The 20,737-nt window shown below is 46.0% G+C and overlaps 1 protein-coding gene across 1 annotated transcript in view; it reads left to right on the top strand.

The window, feature by feature from the left end:
• The window catches only part of LOC143362850 (neural cell adhesion molecule 2), a 268,549-nt gene that overhangs the window by 174,148 nt on the left and 73,664 nt on the right, over nucleotides 1-20,737 (top strand). Inside the window, exons 2-3 of the mRNA XM_076803333.1 lie at nucleotides 14,378-14,510; nucleotides 15,057-15,265. Of these exons, the coding sequence (XP_076659448.1) occupies nucleotides 14,378-14,510; nucleotides 15,057-15,265 (342 nt within the window). The remainder of the gene's footprint in view (nucleotides 1-14,377; nucleotides 14,511-15,056; nucleotides 15,266-20,737) is intronic.

A 20,737-nucleotide genomic window follows, 5' to 3' on the forward strand; every position in this document is an offset into this window, starting at 1 on the left:
ATCGTCGCGTTCGACTCGACTATAGCGCAGACTGTGACAGGGATTCCGTCCCCTACGACACACAGAAGAATAATATCACGCTTTTCGTTACGAGATAATTGTGTGCTCTGTTTCGCGGCCCTTTCAGCCGCTCTGTTAATATTATATTTTGATCGAGCGCAGCATTGTCCGCCGGGGGTGGGGCTCCGCGTGGAAACGGAGATACGATTGTCGAGGCAACGGGATTAAATAATTATTATAATTTCAATAATCAGCGGTGGAAGTTAAGAGTCTCGATGACCGTTTCCGGAAATTATATCTGTCGCGTTGCGAGACTCGGAAAGTCTGCGGTGCGAATTTCGTTCGCTCCTTGATACAATTTGTTAGGCGTTTGCCGGGTTAAGCGATGTTGAATTTTCCAAGCAGTTTTTCCATGTTCCATTATGTCGGAAAGATTGTCTGAGTAGACATATTTTTTCATTTTCACCGCTTTGTCTTTTATCTACTTATTTTTGTGACAAACGCAGAAAATCCACAGCGTGGTTATGACTTTTTACTGGTATTTTTACCTGGAACGTGTATCCTTGGAACGTTTAGACGCCTAACAGCTCAGACGTAACCGTGCTATTTTTAAGACGCGTATACTTGTTAAACGAACTTTTCCGTAACATTTAAACGAACTTTTTCTGCAACATTTAATGAAAGTGGTTCGTCGAAGTGCCTTCGGGACATAAAAGGTTAAAGCAGCCCTTTGGACTGAACCTCGCCCTTTGTACACGCAAAATTTCTGCCTTTTTCCCACCTCTTTTTTTGCTTTTATTCGAATTCCTTTATATTTCATTTCCATTCGTAATAAAGTCCGCTTACAAAGGAATAAATAGATTATTAAGCGACCCCCGCTGATAACAAAAAAACTGTAAAGTGATGAAGCTTCGCGATTAATGGTGCGAGATAATATTATTTTGTAAAGACTGCGAAATTATCACATTTCCGACACTTCTTTACAATTAAATGCAGAAAGAAATAATGTACACACACTTTCTCAATTAACCTGGCGATATACAAATAGTTCACTCGAGGGCACAGCCGCGATTAAAACGATAGCAAACAAATATTCCCGGGACGCGTGTGGTCGTTGTAAATCGTTTAACAAGTCCACGAGAGTCTCGACGAAATATCGTGTCGCGCGCGTATCGTGATACACGGTAAGAGCTCTCGACGATTCCCATAAAACGATTGGCGAGCGAAGGGCTCGCGCCAGCTCGGCTATCAAATGTTCGCTAAGAGCATGACGTTTGGCACATATTTTAAAAGCGGGGGTCGCCCGTTGCAAGGAGCAAATTCGGGAATAGGTACTGCAATGCGGAAGGGTGGAGCTCGACAACGAACGAGAAAAAAAAAAGAATATGTCGGCTCGCAGATAGAAAAGTTCAGAACGCGTGAAATAAGAGCTCGGCGGGCGCGTGCGCGCGCGCACCCCGTTGAAATATTGTTTTGACGAAACGCGCTTTTGTGTGTCGAGATTGAACGCGCGTCCTGGCCTCGATGGTGTTATCAAAAAATAGGCGACACCGATTTTCGTTTCGTAACTGGACACTCCCCGATCAAAGGAAATTCGAGATCACCGCGTTTTAATGGCTGTGCTAGATTTTCCGAAATAAATGTAAAATATTTCCTATTTCCTATTTCGCGCACCGCTGCCGTTCAGCGTGTTTCGTTCTGTTACGCGTGTTCCGCAACAGTGTGAAACTACATTTTGCGAGCTATGAAAGAGTGTTTCTCGTTGTGTTACAAATATTGACCAGAAAAAAAAGCGATAAAATGTAAACGATTGAGGCAACGCGTGTAGACATCTCGTCTAAATACGTGTAACACTTTAGAAGAGTGGATTGAAGTTCGAGTTAACGCAAAAACTATTGACAATTTAAAGTAACTTAAATTTCCATTTCGACTCCTCTGGAAAACCAGGAAAACAAAGTGAGATTTGTTGTTAAATATCGATATTTTAAACAGGGAAAAAGACGAGCAACCATACCTAGGCGCTCCTCGATACACGGATTAAGTAGTACAGGTCCGTATTTAGTCCGCCGATGCGATCGCGAGCTCGAGTGTCGCGGGCCAAGTAGTACAAGCCAACTATTACGGAGACAATTTAATGTGTACAATGGGAAGATTAAGCAACGAGCGCTGATATGCAACTGCTGGCTGTGTTTGTGGTCGCATAAAGAAGACTGAATAGCGCGACCCGGTAATTAGTTGTACACTTTCTGTGTAAAAACGCAATTAAGTGATACAAATCCGCGTTTAAGTCGTCGTACAACTAAATTAAACCTGCAACGATTGTATTTTACGACAGGCACGCTTAGAACTGCCGGAAACCACTAAATCACAGCGAGAAAATGATTTTCTAAATTTTCCAAAAATTGAAACAATTTTCAAACAACTTTTTTAATGCGTTCCCGATGGAATTTTCACACGTTCGAGGCGTCAAATTGAAGCTCGAAGAATGCACTTTGTGATACAATCGATTAGAATTACCGGAAACTGAAGTAAAAATGTGCAAGCAAAGTAAAGTAAAAGTAGTGGTACAGATCAATGTTTAGACGACCCGCTTAGATAGAATCTCTATTTAAATATTGAAATGAATTAGCACAGAGCCATAATCGTGAAGATTCGACCAGAAATCTGAGATCGAATGGTACAGATCGGTGTTTTTATACGATAGTCGAAAAAATTCGACCAGAAACTGTACGTTGGCCGTGTAAACATCGCTCCATACTACTCGATCTCACGTCGTGCGTGTTGGAAAGGGATTTACGCTCGCTCTGAAATCCTTCCGTTGATCGAAGGAATATAAGAGAAGGAGCGTGAAAGATATTTCCAACGTGGTAAAGAATTTTCTGAGACTTGCCCGGAGGCGATAGAGGGTAGGGGGTGGGGGATGAGAAAGATAGAGAGGCGCGAAAAGAAGAGGCGTCGAGAGAAACGACGGAGAGACGAGAGAAGTTTCCGTACTTGGAAAAATCGTTCAGGGTGAACGCGTTCGAGGGCATCGGCTCCCTTCGCAAAATTAGTTTCATTCGAGAAAAATGAGCCGTGCACGGCGGTGCCATTCTTCCGGAGCGTCGGGGGGGGGGAGAGGGAACAAGAAAATGCAGGTCGATAAGCAAGCAGCATTGAACGGGCCTCCGTTGAACAATTAAAACTTCTGCCCGGGCAATTACCAAAATAATAACCCACCGGAGTTTACCATCGTGTCGGACGTTTCAATTATTGGTCCAACCGAGGCTCCCATCATATTCGACAAGGTCACCCGGAACAAGAAAGCCATTCTTCGCGATGATTGCAAGGCTCTTCGAAGAATTGTTCATTCGAACATCGGCAGGAAATAGAATTATGTTCTTAATTGAACTGGTTTCCTGCTGGGAACGAACGAGACGAGCTTCGAAGCGGTCTAAACTAAATTAATTTAATTTCTAGATCGTGTCACGGTAGATTTCGCTGCAATTTTAGTGGTCGTTATAAAGATAAAGAGCACGAAACTTTTGATACGTCAAAAGGTAGGATTTCCGGGCAGAAATGTTAACGAAACCACTCGCCGAATTTAAAATATATTTCAAAAGAGTAGTAAAACCAATTGCGCTCTCTGTACGAAACGATGTAATTTTAATACTAATTACTGTCATCTTTGACAAAGTAATTACCGTGCTCCTTTCTCAAGAGAATCACATGAAAGTCAAGTGCCGTTGGAAGCACTCTAAAGCGGATACAGGAACACCAATGGAAGAAATTAAATAAATACATTTACAAAATTTTTCAATTTTCTCCGAATGAATTTTCGGAATCTCTGGCTGCCGCAAAATTAGAATTTAAACGGGAGCTTTGTAATCATGGTTCAAAGTGAACTCAAGTCTCGGTCATTCTAACACCTCTCCCAAAGAAATCTCTTCCGTTTCTTCTTCTTGCAACCATATTTGGTTGAAGACGATCCAGCGAAAGGATCGACAATCTGACGTGATCGAGAGAGTCGTTCGATCCGGGGGACCTTAATTTCGCAACACGAGTCCCGACACATTTTTCCGTCGCAGCGCGAGAAGCCAATAAAATTGTGTAAAATTATCGTGGTTCAACGGGAATGGAAAGCTTATCATCCCGGCTTATCCCGGGCTGAGCTCGGGTGTATCCCCCGGCGCGCAAATAAAAAAAACGAGCAGTAGAATAAGCTGCTGTGTATCGGACGTCGGCTCAGGCGTGGTACGCGCGGAATCTGATCCTCCTCGAATGATATTTGCGCTTCCGGGTATTTCCTTCCTGACATGGCCACGATACGGGCAATCGGATTTAAAATGCTGGTAAAGCCTTCCAGCTCATGGAAATGCACGGTTATTGCTCATATCCGCTGGCTTTCCGCAGCGCGGCGGCGGCCGCTCGCGCGTCGTTTCCCGATGCAGTTCGCAGACGACTCGCGGATTCGATTCGCCCCGGCAATTTGCTCGCGATCGAGCTTTCGCGGAGAACAGAAGGCGCGCGGGCGAACTGTCCTGTTCCTCCTCCGGAGAAATAAAACCGCCATTTCGGATGTTTGCACGCTGGATACACAGAATCTTCGTGCGTTGTCCTTGCAGTTGCTGCAGACAATTTTTATGTTGCACAAAGATCCGCAGTTTCAACCGAATCGGTGTAACAAAAGGGCCCAGCCCGTTAAGGATGTCAGAAACTTCCCTTCAGCGTTCGATAGCTCACTATGGAAGAGCCCTTCCTGCCAAGTTTCAGCCCTGTATCTCATCCGTGAGGGTGGTTACGGGGAAAAAACGAAAAATCAGTTTTGACACCATTTCTCCAAGTAACCGCATCTGAAAATTAAAAAAAAATTCTGTCACGTTTAACAAATCAAAATACATATTCGAGAATTTTTTCCGATTTTTCAATCGAAAATTGTGGTTGTAAAAAAAGAAAAATGAGAGACACGAGAACGACTTTGTATGGGATCGATATTTCAGCTTGACAAAAAATGCTGCACATTCTCGAAATACCGAGAAATGGATCCACAAACTCCGAGCATAATATGTTACCTAGTTTCCCATAGAAAAATTCCCGAGGGACACGGGTCCGCGATCTTAGGGCGCCTCGACTCTGTCGCCTGAAGTGTCCTCGTAGAATTTCTCAAACGACCAGGAACGGCGGAATGCAACAACGTTCGCGACAAACCAGTTCCGTAAGCTCTCCGGCAGCGCAGCCCGGCTCGCGGAAGTACAAAATCCAGCGAAGTTGTACGACTTCGTCGAGATCAACAAGTTTTTAAAGTCCTAAGAGACTGCCAGCCGGCTGAACGAAATTCAAGATCGCAATCTCGGTGTCTATCCGAGATACGTGAGAACAGTTTCCCCTTCAACGCTCGCGGAATCTCTCACCGGGATCCGCTGATTGTATCAAATCGCCGGTTCCGCGAATTAGCCGGAAAAATACGGCCGCCCTCGATGTTTTCCGAATTGATCGTCACGCGCCCAACGTACAGTCAACAATCGATTTTCGTAATATCGCAAATTAGAAAAGAATTGATGTCACAAAAATAACTGAATTAAACTGTAGACAGTTCAAAGATCAGCCGTGGTCGCGTGCTTTAGTAGGTGCAGTAAGTAGAATGGGTCGGTCATGGGTCAGACGCATCAGACATTTTCTCGAACACGAAGCTTCGGATGGAAAAATTTATTTTTCTCATGTATTATAGAATCTCACCCCCTGCTTGTACCACGATTTCCGTTCTACCCTCTACGAAGCAGAGGCACAGTTACAGATTTTTCGTCAAGTCGTTTCGCCCCGCTGACTCTGTGACAACGATGCGCGATCTAAATCACGGGAACGCGCGGAGCAAGCAGAATACGAGATATTAACGAGGGAATTGTTGAACGATCCGTTATCGGGGAGAGTGCGAGAGGGAGAGAAAATCGTCGCGGCCGGCGAGAGACGATCATTTAATTAAATCGGCCGCCGACGGGATTCCCGAAATTCGACGGGCATTGTGAAATGCTAGTCGAATAATAATATGCCGGAATGATATTGTGCGAGCAGCGCGCGATCGTGCTTACAAGGTACGCGTACACATCGGATCAGCTATCGATACACTCTCGCAGAGTAATTTAATTATAATATTTGCGCTTTGAGGCAAGACCGGGCGACCGTATCCGCGAAACTTTGAGCTTCGGTATTAATTTCCAGCCGGCTAATTAAATCGGGGAATGTCGACCAGCGCGCGCCCCGGAGATAACGGAAAGACGGGATATCCGAGTTGCGCGCTTCTTCTTTCCGCGAATATTAGTAACGCCCCGCGAAGATAAATTGCTTTTCTTCGTGGGTCGCTTCTGTTTATCGTGGAATCGTTTCTCGTATTTTTCTTCGAAGGGCGTATATTTATTCGACGGAAGAGGATTAAGGGGAATCACCTTGGTTGGAATAATTCAACTATTTCTACAACAATTACACTTAAAGAAAATACGAAAGAATCGATTTCCTCTAGGTTGTAGACTGTAAGAGGCCATATTAAGTGGAGAAAACCGGCGCGAGTCAGCCGAGACGTTCCGCAATACGCGAATTAAGTAGTTCGAGTCTATGTTTAGTCCGACGATATGATATCTCGGTAACGAGACCGAGCGAGTCAGTCTCGTAATTATAGGGATGATTTTAAGGGCCGTGTCGCGCGATGATCAGCCAGCCTGCATCGGTATGCAATTAGCGGTCGTGCAGCACGGACGAGTAAGTAGCGCGACTCAATAATTAATGGCGCGATGCCTGCAGGTGTGTATGACCGAGATTAAGTGGTCGGGAGAGGTTAATTAGATAACGGCTATTTGCGTTATGAAAACTGAGGTGTACGAGACAATAATTGCCGACACAGCCGTGTCGGTGCTTGCATTGGAATTAAGTAGCGTGGATCAATGTTTGCCGGGTCCGCCCGATGATTTCGTACTGAACAAAGATTTGAGCATCGACTGTGACACCTAGCCAGCAGAACGGATCATTTTACAGCTGTGTCCATTAATTAGGTGTTTGTTACAATATTGCCGGGGCAGTAGTACGAATCCATAACGCGCCCGCCGAACGGACCGAACCTATTCACCAAGGCCTAAATTAATTAGTGCAATGTTTATCTCTTGAATGCGCGTACACTGCAACATCAAATAGAGCGGATCACTACACGACACACAACATTTACGATATCGAAATTGCAGCGTGAGAACACTGCGGGACGCCATAGCACACATAGTCAACCTAAATGCTGCTCGATAATTAATTCAATGGTACGAACATGGTATCTACATGTAAGCCTCCAATTATAAAACCCTCTTATCACGAAAATTGTATACCTTACATTTACGTCTCGCGGTTCTAATGAGTAATATACGTATGTTGACATTACATAATTACAACTATACTCTGTAACGCTATCTGCGCGAGTAAAGTCAAGCAGTGAAAATTAATATCATTGGTTAAACGCTTCTTGAACTTTCAAACATCCGAAATATAATATCTACACCGTAATTCACAGTGAAGCGCAGTGAAACGGAAGCTAACTGCGTTAACAGGATTGGCTGGCGAAGCTCAGGATTCTACCACTCCATGCACTCATTATAGTTTAACGTGATCCAGATATATAATACCCACGTTTTTAGATTGCGGTATTATTCGGCGGTGAGAGTCAATAATGTATGAAACCACCAGCTATCTCTACGCGCACAATTAAGTGGCGATGCTGAATATTTGACTCGGGGCAATTTAACACGAATTAAGTGATGCACTACCGTTTATGCCATACGGTAATACTAACTGGTACTGGTCAATAATACGTCAAAACAGAAGCTGTCTCTATGAGCGGTATCCTTTAACGCGACATTATTCAGTAGTACAAGTCAATAATAAACGCGAACGCCGTTCAAGCAGTATTCGAGTCTATACTTTAATCGAATGCAAGTAGCCGCATGAACCATCAGCTATGTTGAGATTAGTCCCGTCTACCGCGTAGCAAGATTTCCAAGTAGCACAAACCAATAATTAACGCGCATCGTCCCAGTTTAATTAATAGCACGTCGTCGGCTTACCGACGCTAATTTTCGACCGAAATAAAATCCGTACGAAGGAAGCACAGCTATGAAATCCAATCAGGCGTGCGGGAACACGTCCATTTCCGGTCACTGGGGTGCTCACGGGAGGAATTTCTGAAACTAGACGATCTCGCACGGAGTCTTACCTGTTTCCCTCGAATGCAGGTGTGTTCCTGCAGAATCCTGCCGGCAAAAGGAAATTCGAAACATTCGCCTCGGAAATTGGCGCAACCACCCTCCTCCTCCCACCTGTGCCACCCCCTTCGATTTTCAGATGATGGTACACCGCTGTCTCGCCATTCTCTCGTATTCAGAGGGCCCGTTTCGCAGTGAATGTGTCATATCGAGAATATCGGGAAAAGAGGCTGCCCTATCCACCCCCGCGTTCATCCCCCCAACCCCTCCCGAACGCCGGCAGACGGCATTATCGAAACGACGTCTATCATCCGCGCGATTTTTGCCGGATTTCAAAGTAGAAAAATGAATGGGGATGTACGAAGGGTGTAGAGGGTGCAGGCAGGATGGCCACCCCCGCATTCGAATTCGTTCTTTCTGTCACGGATGAAATATGATCACGAACCGTCGTTGCTTTATTGATATTCGAACTTGTTCCGAGGTATTCCCGGTGACGTTCAGCACGGTCCATGAGCATCAGGGATCATCAGGACCCTGATTTTTTACGCCTCTTAATTTCTTTTCTTTTTAAATTTTGTTTGAGAAAAATTGATAAACAAGTGTTAAAAATTTCCGACCGTACAGTTGTCAGGAACGTTTGCATCCTCGAAATAAATAAATTTCTATTTCTTTCTGGTGAAATGATGATTTGAGAAATGATGTACGAAGTATCGATGGAAATGATCGAGCACATCGGTGCATGAAAAACCTGTCGGGCATATTAATTTCGCGATGTGACTGTAAGGGGCGCGCGCAATTACGAAATTACGTGCTTCAATTAATTCCAAGTGCGCCGTTCCCGCTGCGATTTCACTTTTCCGGTTAAACGCCGTCTCCTGTTTCGTCCCTTTTTCCCTGGCAGTTCTACCCTTCTCTTTTCTCCCTCTCTCTCCCTCTCTCTCTCTCTCTCTCTCTCTCTCTCTACATCTCCGTGCTCCCTTCTTTTTTCCCTTGTCGTTAAATAAACTTCACAGCGGCGGACTTTAATTCAATGTAAACGTTAACTCGTTTCGACGGAATGCACTTTAGCTGAAGGGCCCGGAATGCGAATTAATCGCTTCTTAATTTAAACTTGGAAACCGGAAACGTCTCCTTTCGAATCTCCTCGACGGTTGCGCGAGTTTAACACGGTTCGATGAGCCCCATGCATATTCAACGATCCGCGATTCTTTTGTCAAGCAAGTCGATGCAGTTTTCGCGGATTTCCAAAAACACCTTCCCGTCACTGTTAAATGGTTCCCGAAACATTCTGACCGCGACGAGTTTATCTTTCTCGCTAAACTTCACCTCGGGAAACCAGAAATTTTTAACTTTTTCTTGTGTAATCTTGTAGATTTTTACGAGAAAATTCCGAAAATCCAACTTTCAATCCTAGGAGATCGCTGATTCAACAGTTATGCGCGCGTGAGATGTCCTAATCAGATCCAGCTTTGATGGTCATGTTTTCGTAACAAGTTTAGAGGCATACCCGGGCCATCGATCTAACCATCGGATCGATAAGCGGGCCGAATTAGTCGGAAGTTCAAACGGACGCGCGGCGCGATAATTAATAATATTCGGGATGTTATCGAATCACGGAGTTTACGAGAGCGCTTCGGCGCGGGCTTCCAGGTGGGTAACAACTTCATTAAAGTAGAAGCGTAATATCAAATGCCCTTTCGGCATTCATCAAATAATTCCCGGTGAATCGCAACAACCCGCCTGCCTGCAACCGCGATCATGATACTCGGTGTTGCAAAATAATTCCACCGCCGCGACTGTGGTCCACGCAACCGATTAGCTTCCAACCGGTAACACAATCCCCCAAGAGCGTCGCAGAATTTGTGCTCGCGCGTTGCCGTTCCGCGGGGCCGTTCTTCGCGGTCTGATGGCCTCTGCGCTTTCCCGCAGGGCCCGCTAAAATTAATTAAAAAAGAAACCAAAGGAAATCAAATTGCCGTGACGTCGTGCCGCTGCACCGGACGTTCCGACGATGCATCGTCGGTGCTTCCTGAACGACGCAAATAATAGTCTCGAAGTTCTATTTTGCACCATGCTATCCCAAACATCAGACAAAATGGTAAAAATTAAAATTTTATGGTAAAAATGAACAGGTTGCAATTTAAAGCAGGCGAAAAGAATTTAAGAGCTCCAACGTATGAGTCGCAGATTATCGGGATTATTAAAGGACAGCTCCCACAATTTTCAACAGAACATAAAAATTCAAGCCGTTGCATAAAACATGCACGAACATACAGAATTTCAGCTCGCCGGATTGGACCGTTTCCCCGAGATTAATTCTCGAATATGGAGAAAGGGAGTAGCCCGGTAATCGTCAGTGGACACGTCCTTTTCGCCGGTTAGGTCGCCGGAGGAGCTAAAAGGACTACGACGTCTTACTCCGTGGGCGATCCAGGCTCAGAGGTATTTTTCTCCAGGGGCCAGTTTTCCGCATGGCGGGGCGTCGCGACGTAACTCTCGTCCGAGGTTTTCAACCCCCTTGGACCCGGTTCGTCCGGGCTTGCCCGGGGGCGGCACGAAAATCCGACTTGACGTTCCCGCGACGTATCAACGAGGACCATGCATTATACCGTGTACGGAGCCGGCGTCGCGTCGCCCGGCGTCGTGCTGTTTGTCACATCGCGGGAAACGTGTACCGTAAACGGCTGTCGGCCGCCGCTCTCGAATCGATAGTATCAGCAGGAAGAGAGTGGCCGACGGGGCCGTTGGACCTGTTTGTCCGATTTTATCGGTTCCGAACCGGTCAGGAGAACGGTGATTAACGCTCCGCGAGGACACCGCGCCACCCTCGCTGTTTGTCCAGGTAGATTGGATCCTTTCGGGACACGTTAGAGCCCGGGATAGAAAAGTGTTTGGCCCGTACAAAGGCGGCTGACACTGACCCAATTCCGCGGGACCCACCAGCCAACCCGTGGGATTTATTTAGTAGAAAGAACAGAGAACAAATCAGACCCAACGTACACCACCGCGCGAACTCGATTCCGAATGGATTTACCGAGCCTAATCTTTCGATCTCCTACTCACGGTTTCGTTTCATCCCGGATCCAACTCAAACAATGCCAGAATTATCGTGTTAATTGCACACACACAACTTAAACTGAACGTGAGTCTGTAACTCGAGATAGATCCGGGTGTCGGACTAGCCTGATTCGGTCTACCATGGTCAGACGAATGGAACAGGGGCTGGTTTATGGTCAGACAAGTGAAGCAGGGATAACCTGCGGCGAAACAAGTAGCATAGACACGATCTATGGTCAGACGGATGGAGTAATCCGACGGAACGCAATCCTAACGCTGAGTAGATTAATACTGGATATACCAATGGATTTTCTGTATTTCGAAACGAGTAGCAGAAATACTAAACTGTGAAGACACTGAGTGGAGTTGAGCATGTTGCTGCAATTATTTATTAGAATTGTCGAAAGAGGGAATACCGAGTTCGCGAATTTTCTTTGCGATGTGGATATTGTGTTATTAGGGTAAGACGGTCAGTAGAGTGGATCAATCTTTGGTCAGACTGATGCACCTTTCTCAAGTAGAATGTACGGTTATGTCGAAAGGGAATTCGCAAATAAAACTTCTGTGCTAGAATGCAGGAAAAATAAGACCCCAGTAGAATAGATCAGTCTTTTGTCAGACTACTTGTGAGCTCACAGTATAGAATGATTAGTTTGAATGCATTTTTACCGCGAGACTGAGCGTTTCTCGTTTCTAAACCCGTGAGAAAATGTTCGCTCGATGGGAGACTCCATCGATGTTTTTTGGAGTGTTGAATTTTTCCTCGTCGCCCGGAAACTGATAACACGTCGAGGAAAGTTTTCTGAGATACGCGCGACACGTCGCTCTCGCAAAGTGACTGCGTATCATGCTTTTATAAAAATCGATCGCTAATCTCTTCCATCATCCGCGCTGAAAATTCCGTTCACACGTCGTTCTTAAACGGCCACGGATATTGACAGTGCGTCACGCGCGTGACAACCGTCGTCGTATCAAAAATTCATGGAATTGCGCCCATCGGAGGGATCCACGGGGGATCTATCAAACGGAGATTACCTTCCGAAAGAAATTTTCTCAGAAGGTTAACCCTTAAACGTTACAAGGCATACCAGGACCTTCCTAAAATTTTGAATAAATTTTCTCAGATAATCGCAAATCGCATAACTGTTGAACTAGTGATGTCCTAGAATTGAGACTTGAACATCCGTCATTTTCTCGACAAAATCTGCAGGATTGCATGCAAGAACAATTAAAAATCTCTGGTTTCACGAGGTGAAGTTTAACCTAATTTAAGAAACATTAACCGTACAACACAGTAGCGAAAGTTGGCGTACAGAAATTTTGTTGGGATCATAAGGGACCCCTGTGTATCAATTAAGAATTAAATATACAACAACTGCTTTCATTCTTTTAATCGGATGATACAGCCAGACCAAACGCAAACCTATACCACTGAAATTATACAGTCAACAGCATTCCGGTCTGACTGTTTATCCTCGAACCACTTCATTTTCCACGCGTTGAGCAAATATCGTCTTTCAGAAGTATCGTGTACACACCCGTGGTTCGCGATTTTTTTCACTGCCATTTCCTTCGCACACAGCGAACTCCGAATCTAGAGGATCTCTGGGGAGAAGCTTTTCATCCAGCAAGCAAACATTGCGTCAGAAAGCACGAATGGTCGACACGGTTGCGTTGAACGTATCGTGTGCTGCCTGTTGATTTACTTTCCAGAGAAATAACACTTTCCCGACTCGCGTGATCGCGAAAATAAGCTTGCAGACTTTGACTGATCGCAAGCAGCGACCCACATTTAATATCCCGAATTCCCGACTGCAAATCCCTGCGAGTCCCTTCTGAAGTTGTCCACTAAAAAAAAAAATTGCTAAAATCTTTCAAGAGTTTACATTTCCGATTGAATTGTTGTTCAACGCCGAGGACGAGTTTGCACCCCTAATATTTCGGGGGAAAGAGACGACCAGGCGGCTCTGCGGAGAGGTTCGTCCCGGGGTTTTGTTTCGTCGCCAGCGAAACGGGCTTCGAGAGTTGTCCTCGGGTGACCCAGATGCGATCGTTCCAGGGTTAAAGTCGACCGAACCGAAGGAGGGGGGAATCGTTGCGGACAATGCTCGTTGCATCCGCAACGCCGAAAACATCCTTCTTCTGTTCGCCGTTATTATCTTCGGAATAAATGGATATTGTGCGGCCGAGCGACGTAAGGACGGGGGAACAAAAGCTTATTGTTGGCCGTCGCTAGGCCGAATGGACGTTCGCGTGTTGTTCGTTACGTGAATGCTTCCGAACGCGCTCAGACTCCGGCCGCGTCCCGTATCCGTCGCTCGTTTCGAACCAATTTTCTGATTAAGTGTCGCGGCCCGTGCCGCCTAAGATCGCTGCATCCCTCGCGGCACGTATAAACATTTTAATTATACACCCAACTCATTTTTCAGAACACCGTGTCAAAAATAAAGTTTGGGTACTACTAGATTTTAGAACACCGTGTCAAAAATAATTGTGCAACGAAAAGGAACGAAAACTTGAAGTTTGGGTACTACTAAATATGGGTATTACTAAATATTGGTACTACTAAATATTGGTACTACTAAATATGGGTATTACTAAATATTGGTACTACTAAATATGGGTACTACTAAATTTTAGAACACTGTGTCAAAAATAATCATGCAACGAAAAGGAACGAAAACTTAAAGTTTTACTTTTGCTAAATATTTATGCTACTAATTTCTTGTGAACCGTAGTAAATTTTTATTTTGTTGCTGTCAATGCACTCGCCGTTGCCGAATAATTGCAATGATAGACCGGATTCGTTTGATGAAACAACTGGTAACTGCATTTGGTAGAAGTATAAAAACGAGGCAGGAAGATAGAGAAGAAAAATGTCAGATCCATTAGGATTACAGGGGGGGACGGGTTGTTGAAGGGACGCCATAAATCCCGGCAATTTAGTGTACGAAGGCAGGAGGGTAGAAAGTATACGGGGGTGGTGTGAACGGTGTTTCGAGCAGAGCGTCACGTGGGCATCAATAAGAGATTAAACCGTAGTCGGCTGTAATGGCGCGACGTGATCCAGGCGATGTAATCTCACGTCTCCATGTGTTACTCTGTTCCAGTCCCTATATCGCACATCGTGGCGCTGGTCGGTCATCCCACGAATCTTCCCTGCAACATATCAACCACCCACAAAGGGGACTCGGTGCTTCTTGTGCTGTGGTATCGCGAGGATTTCGCCACGTCGGTTTACAGGTGAGATACAAATCAATCTACGGGGACGGTACGTGCGTACACAGGTAGAACCCGACACGGTCCGCGCCCGGGCCCTGTGTCCGCTCGTTTCTCTATCGGTCCGGGACAGGGCCGCAAACAGGCCGTCGACGCGACGCAAGATTAGTGGCCGGGTTCACTTCCATCCCCCCCGAGAATTTATTCCATCCCCCCGGTTCAACGGTCCGGGCCAACCTCGATCATTCGCTTACTCGTCCCCGAGCTGTTTTTAATTTCATCCCCGTGCTCCAATTGTACGCAAGAAATTCTTTGTCGCGCGACGGAAAAGAAGAATATCGAAATTTTCGGGAACCCGACCCGACCCGACCCGACCCGACCCGACTCGTCCCGACCGCCGGGTTCCCGCACACCCCCGGTAATGTGATATCATCCCCAGGAGATATTATAGATCGAAGATCGTAGAAATGTAAGCGAAACGCAGAGAAGATGCTAGTGTTTTTCGAACGAAGAGATGAATCGAATCGTTTTTGCGTGTGTGCTCCATTGTTTCTTTGAAATTTCTTCCAGTGTTGATGCAAGGAATCAGGACAACGGCAAAGCGGTAAGATGGTCGAACGAGTCGGTGTTTTCGAACCGAGCGTCTTTCACGCAGAGCACCACGCCGGCGGAGCTCCGCGTCGACGACATAAGGGAGGAGGACGCCGGCATCTACAGGTGTCGTGTCGATTTCCAGGTCGGGCAGACACGCAACTCCAAAGTCAATTTAACGGTGATAGGTGAGTCGAATCGACAATCTGATTGATACGTTCCGCGGTACTCGTAATTGAGGCTTCGTTGAAAAGGGACACCCGAAACCGTTGCAAATGTTCAACTCGAAACCCGTTACAGAACGTATCGCGAAATAAGTCGACGGTTACAATTACTATTTTACTATATTACTATTTTTCAGCCGTTTAATGCGAAAGTCGTGTAAGTCGATATTGTGTCGGTTTGATCTAACCTCGCGTCCGAAGGGGTTGCTCGTCGTTAAATTTATTTTATTTAACACTAGGTTTACGGGACACGTCAAAATGACGGAATCTAATATTTTTAATTTACGATTATTGAGATTGTGAAGATCCACCTACGTGGAATTACTCAATGAATTTATTTCTTTAGGTATATATTATCCAAAAATGGTTAAAAAACTTGAACAGACACATTCTTATTATTTTTATAAAATAATGTAAAATATTCACTTTTAGTACTCCTAGTGTTAATTCCTCGTTACCCAGATGTTTTGACTTGCCCCATTTTTGCATTAAACAAAAGAAACGGTAGAACGCATTGATATTTGATTAGACTGTCGTCAGTAAAAGCACGAGGCACTCGAATCTTGTTTTTGTTCTGAAGATTTTCTCACAGAAGCACGGAACTCAGTAGAATAAATCTGGCTTTGGTCAGACCGGCTGCTTTCTTATCAAATAAAATACGCTCTAACGTTGAGAGAAGGTTCTGCCGCAAATAGAACTATCTGCGAAAGAATTCAGAGGGTAGACAAACGGAGAAATAAGACCTCGGTAGAACAGCTCAGTCTTCGGTCGGGCCGGTGCTTTAATAATACTCGAACTGTACTCCAGCAGCAAAAGCAACTCCGTTTTAATGTTCGTTCTGCGCTAAAAATGCTGTCGCGGTAGAAGGTCAGTGAAGCGACTCAATCATTGGTCAGACGAACGCGTTCTAGTCAAACAGCCGGGAGTTCCGGCGCAAACAAACCTATCTGGCGCGCGAATTCCGTATCCGCCACACCGGAAAAATAGAAACCCCGAGTAGAATAAGTCGGTCCGCGTCCAGACAAGCCGAATATTTCCCAAGGCAGATATTGTGTTCGAAAACAAATTGAACCGAACCGTCGACGTCGGTCGGTGTCCTGATTTCGGTACTCGGCCAAGAAATCTCCGGGAAGTTCGGCAAAAATCCGTCCGTTTCTGCGGCTCGTTCGGAATTGTCAGTCGCCGGCTCTGGCTCCGTGGCGTGCATTCAAACGTTCCCCCGAAAATATCGTTGTCGGGGAGAGAACATCGGTCGGGATTTTCCGGTGCTAGACAATAAACAGATCCGTCAGGGCCCCGTGAAAATCGCGAGTTTTCCGGCGTACGCGAGACGACTCCCGACGATATTCGGATCTCTCGCGCTAGTCGATAAAGCGTTTATCGTGCAACAGAGAGCTCGGAGCGCGGATCGTTCCGCGGAAAAAGCTCTCGTTATATTTTTTTTTCGTCTTTGAACAGCTCCGCCTCGGAACCGGGAATGTTTACGCGAGCCGGGCGCCGCGAATCGGCTCGCGCACGGTGAAATATTCGAGCAGAAACAGCCGGGAACCCGCTATCGGGCCGTTTCTGGACGCCCACGGCGTGTTCGGCCGGTTCCAGTGTTTCCGAGCGGCTCCGCCGCAGCCGCGCAATGGCACAGAATGAGAAAATATATCAAGATGAGAACTATGCCAGCTGGAAAGCGTCGGACAATGGCCGAGCGTACCCCGTCCGTACTCGCGCGGCGGTCTCGCGGGGCTGCATGTGCTTTATCTGGCCGGCACATCGCCGCGCGCACGTTTCAAGTTTTTAACGGCGCTTTCTCCTCTACTCGCCGGCACAATTTATCCGTCCCGGAATTCACAAAGGCCGGACCCCCGCAATAGTTGCGTGCGACGCGCGATTTTTCGACGCTCGGCTCCCAGAAAATTACCGCTACGAATTCCCATACCACCGAGGCGACCCGACCGCCCGTAATATCGCGTCGACGAGAAACGACATGTCGCAGAAATTATGTTGGGGAATAAGCTGCGCTACCTTTGATACCCCGGCGCAGGAAGCCGTCCCTTTGTCGAAATAAATTACGTGTTTACGTGCCGGACGAACTGCGCGCTCTGTCCATCCGAAATGGTTGCGCTGGTTTGCGGCCGTGCCGTCCGACTATATTGCAAGTTTCTCACTATTAGGATATGGGAGGAGATAGATATGGTTGCGCCACTTCTTGGAAATATACTATCTTAAATACGTAGATATATTGTAGAGCTTATGGGACGTTCAGATTTACCTTAAATCAAGAAATTTAGAATCCGTCCTTTTGACGGGCCCCGTAGTTCTAGCGTCAAGTAGTCCAAGTCAGCGCACGGTCAGACACGGAATAAAAACTCGGAGCAAGTTTGTATCGCATTTTTCTTCGATTCCCATCTAAATGAGTATCGTGGAATGTTCGTTCGCGAGATTTCCCTTTTCGGTTCGTTTCGGAAATTCCGAGAAACTGGATCGCGCTCGTTGCGCCGCGCCATAGCGATCGAACACCAGTAGAAACAATAGTATTTATTGACAGTCGCGTGATTTGCCGTTTGCCACACAGCCTGGGCCACGGACACGTTCGAGTAACGAATATACTATTTTTTTTTTTTTTTTTTTTTTAACGGTGTTTCAATTGAAGCCGGGCGCTGCATGATTGCTTACAATGTGACGCGGGAATATTCCGAGCGGAAAAGGAAACTTTTTTTGTTTCAAATAGAGTGTATGAAAACGAACGGTTTCAATGGAACCAGTTCACGCTTACCACGGTTGAAAGGCGAGCCCCGGTGCTTCCGTTTTTCGGCGATCATTAAAACGAGCTCGGCGTGGTGTAAGCGCGCCGCGGACCATTTTTGATATGACAAGTTTTTAATCAGTCCGTGCGCGGCCGCTGCGAGCAAAAGCAAACGTGGAACGCGATAAGCAGCGGGGAATCGAGCGTTACGATTTTTAACAGGACCGTTTTAAATCACCCTCGAAATTATTAGTTAAAACGGAGGCGCGGGCCCGGGGTGTTAACGATATTCCGCTCGGGGATAATGCGTCGACGTGGGGTAATACGTATTTTCGCTTTAATGATCGCGACACAGCGCAATAAATAACCGTGAGGCGTTTACTTAATCGCTTCGATCCGAACGATGCGACTACGGGCAAGGTATTTGCCCGGGCGAATCATAAATTATCGAATATCGTGCTGAGAGTGCGTCGCCCGCGAGCAAACAGTTTTTCTCTCCGAAAAAATACGTACCCCTAGAATTTCTCCGAGCGTTGTCGACAACATTCCTGAAGGGACGATAAAACACGGTTTTTACCAGAGATCGAAGCGAACGGTTACCTTTTGTTTCCAAAATATAAAAAAAAAAATTCTCTCCGTACTTTTACGCTTTTGTTCGGGAACGTACTGCTCTCGCGAAATTTCTGAAAAAATATCCTCGGGAAGTTCTTAAAAATTTTGTTCTCGTCAACAGTTGTTTCGGATATATTCTATTTAGAACGTTCGCTGAATAAGCTTCCAAAGGAGGAACAGAAAAAATAAAAAAATGACGTTTTCGGTGAAGATATTCGCTGACGAAATCGAAAGTCATTTCGTAGGTGATTTGGAAGACCCCTGGAACATTCTCGCGCGAACGGTTCGCGGAAGAATCGTGGACGATTGTCAAGCGAAGAAAATGGTTTTCGGATGCCGGAAAAAGCGAGCGCTCCCTTAACTGAATTCCCCCCTCTCTCTCTCTCTCTCTTTCTCCCTCTCTCTCTCTCTCTCTGGGCGGATAACGGGCACAGTAATCTTCTCATTCAAGGCGAGAGTCAGCGGGCGAAAAGAAAGTTCGGCAACGAGGTTTTCCAACTGAAGCCATATTTTATATTTGAGCGACAGCATTATTCCCGGCTTAGGGGACGCGAGCGCGCGCGCGCGCACGCGCGACCAATATTCGAGCGGCACTTTCGAGGCCGGGCGAATTTCCGGATAAAACTTCTTTTATTGTGCCGCTTATGCTGCTCGAAACTTTTATGGACAATTCACCGGGACGAACTAAATACGGGGGGCTTGGCGGGGAGGGGGAACGCCGAAAGAAATAGACGTCGCTCCTATTGCGCAACGAGCGAAACGTTCCAGCGATTCGAGAGCACGAGACCGGCGAATTCCTCGCGCTCGGATTCCGCTTCGAGTATGGCTCCGAGGGATGCCGATCCTAAGTTACGTCACACACGATCCGACGTATTGACTTGTAATGCTCTTCGGCTCGAACCGTTTGCGACACGGGGAGCGGAAGTCAAAGCAGATATCGCGGGACGAGCCGGAGCAGTCGCGAGATGAAAATTCCCGGAAACGAACCGGTTTTCCCAGCCTTTGAAACGAGAATTGTCGCGCGGAAAAGCTCCCCCGGTTGCTACACTATGCCTAAATCCATTTGTCATTCGCGCGGCTTGTCGAACTCATTCTGGAAATCGCGATCTTTTAATACTCTTCCGCTTGGGCACCTCGAGATCACGAATTACGAATGCGCTTCAATGGGAAATTATTTATTTATTTATTTATTTATACCTCGCACTAACAGTGTACAGGTTCACCCATTAATTATTTAATATTGACCCTAATGCGAATATGTGCGTGTGCATCTATCCTCCACAGGAGTTTGGTCAACGTGTTAAACTACGTGTCGTTGTCGAAGCGATTGCTCAGTAGTATAAGTCGGTGGATAGTGAGACAGATCCGATTCAAAAAAGGGGAACTGAACGGGCGCTCGGATTTTTCATTAAAAGTTTTGCTAGCGTTGAAATAGGAGAAAAAATGTCCCGAAACTTTCTTCAACTTTAGCATCCTCTTTCGCGCGTGAAATAAAGCATAACAAGCATAAAATCCTTTAGTTATACTTGACAAAATACCTTTTCGAACTGCACCGAGCGCGTCCTCGAACGTCAATACCCCTTTAGACGTTAACTCCCCCGCTGTTAAACGTAGCTGTAGTCACGTAGCGACGAACTACTTTGCATTTTATCGTGTTCGCCTATTTTCACGGAAACTAACAAACTTATTTAACGACCAGCTCGTGTTAGTGCACAGACGTCTGCAAAATCGGCGGATATTCGAAAATCTACGAGATATTAAAGGGGAATCGACACACTTATGCGACACCGGAAATTAAAATTTTTATAAGAAGTGGAGATAGAACACTTCCACCAGAAACCAGAAATATTTTACTTTTTTCGTTATGTAACCCTGCAGATTTCGGCGAGAAAATGCCGAAAATCCAAGTAAAAATCCTAGGAGATCACTAGTTCGAAACTGCTGAGGATCGGACATCTTTACACACGCATAACTTTTGAACTAGTGGCCTCCTAGGATTAAAGCTTGGATTTTCGGCATTTTCTCGCCAAAATTGACAAGATTACATTAAAAAATGTTAAAACTTTCTGGTTTCCCGAGGAAAAGTT

Source organism: Halictus rubicundus, chromosome 18 (assembly GCF_050948215.1).
Source record: "Halictus rubicundus isolate RS-2024b chromosome 18, iyHalRubi1_principal, whole genome shotgun sequence".
NCBI lineage: Eukaryota > Metazoa > Arthropoda > Insecta > Hymenoptera > Halictidae > Halictus > Halictus rubicundus.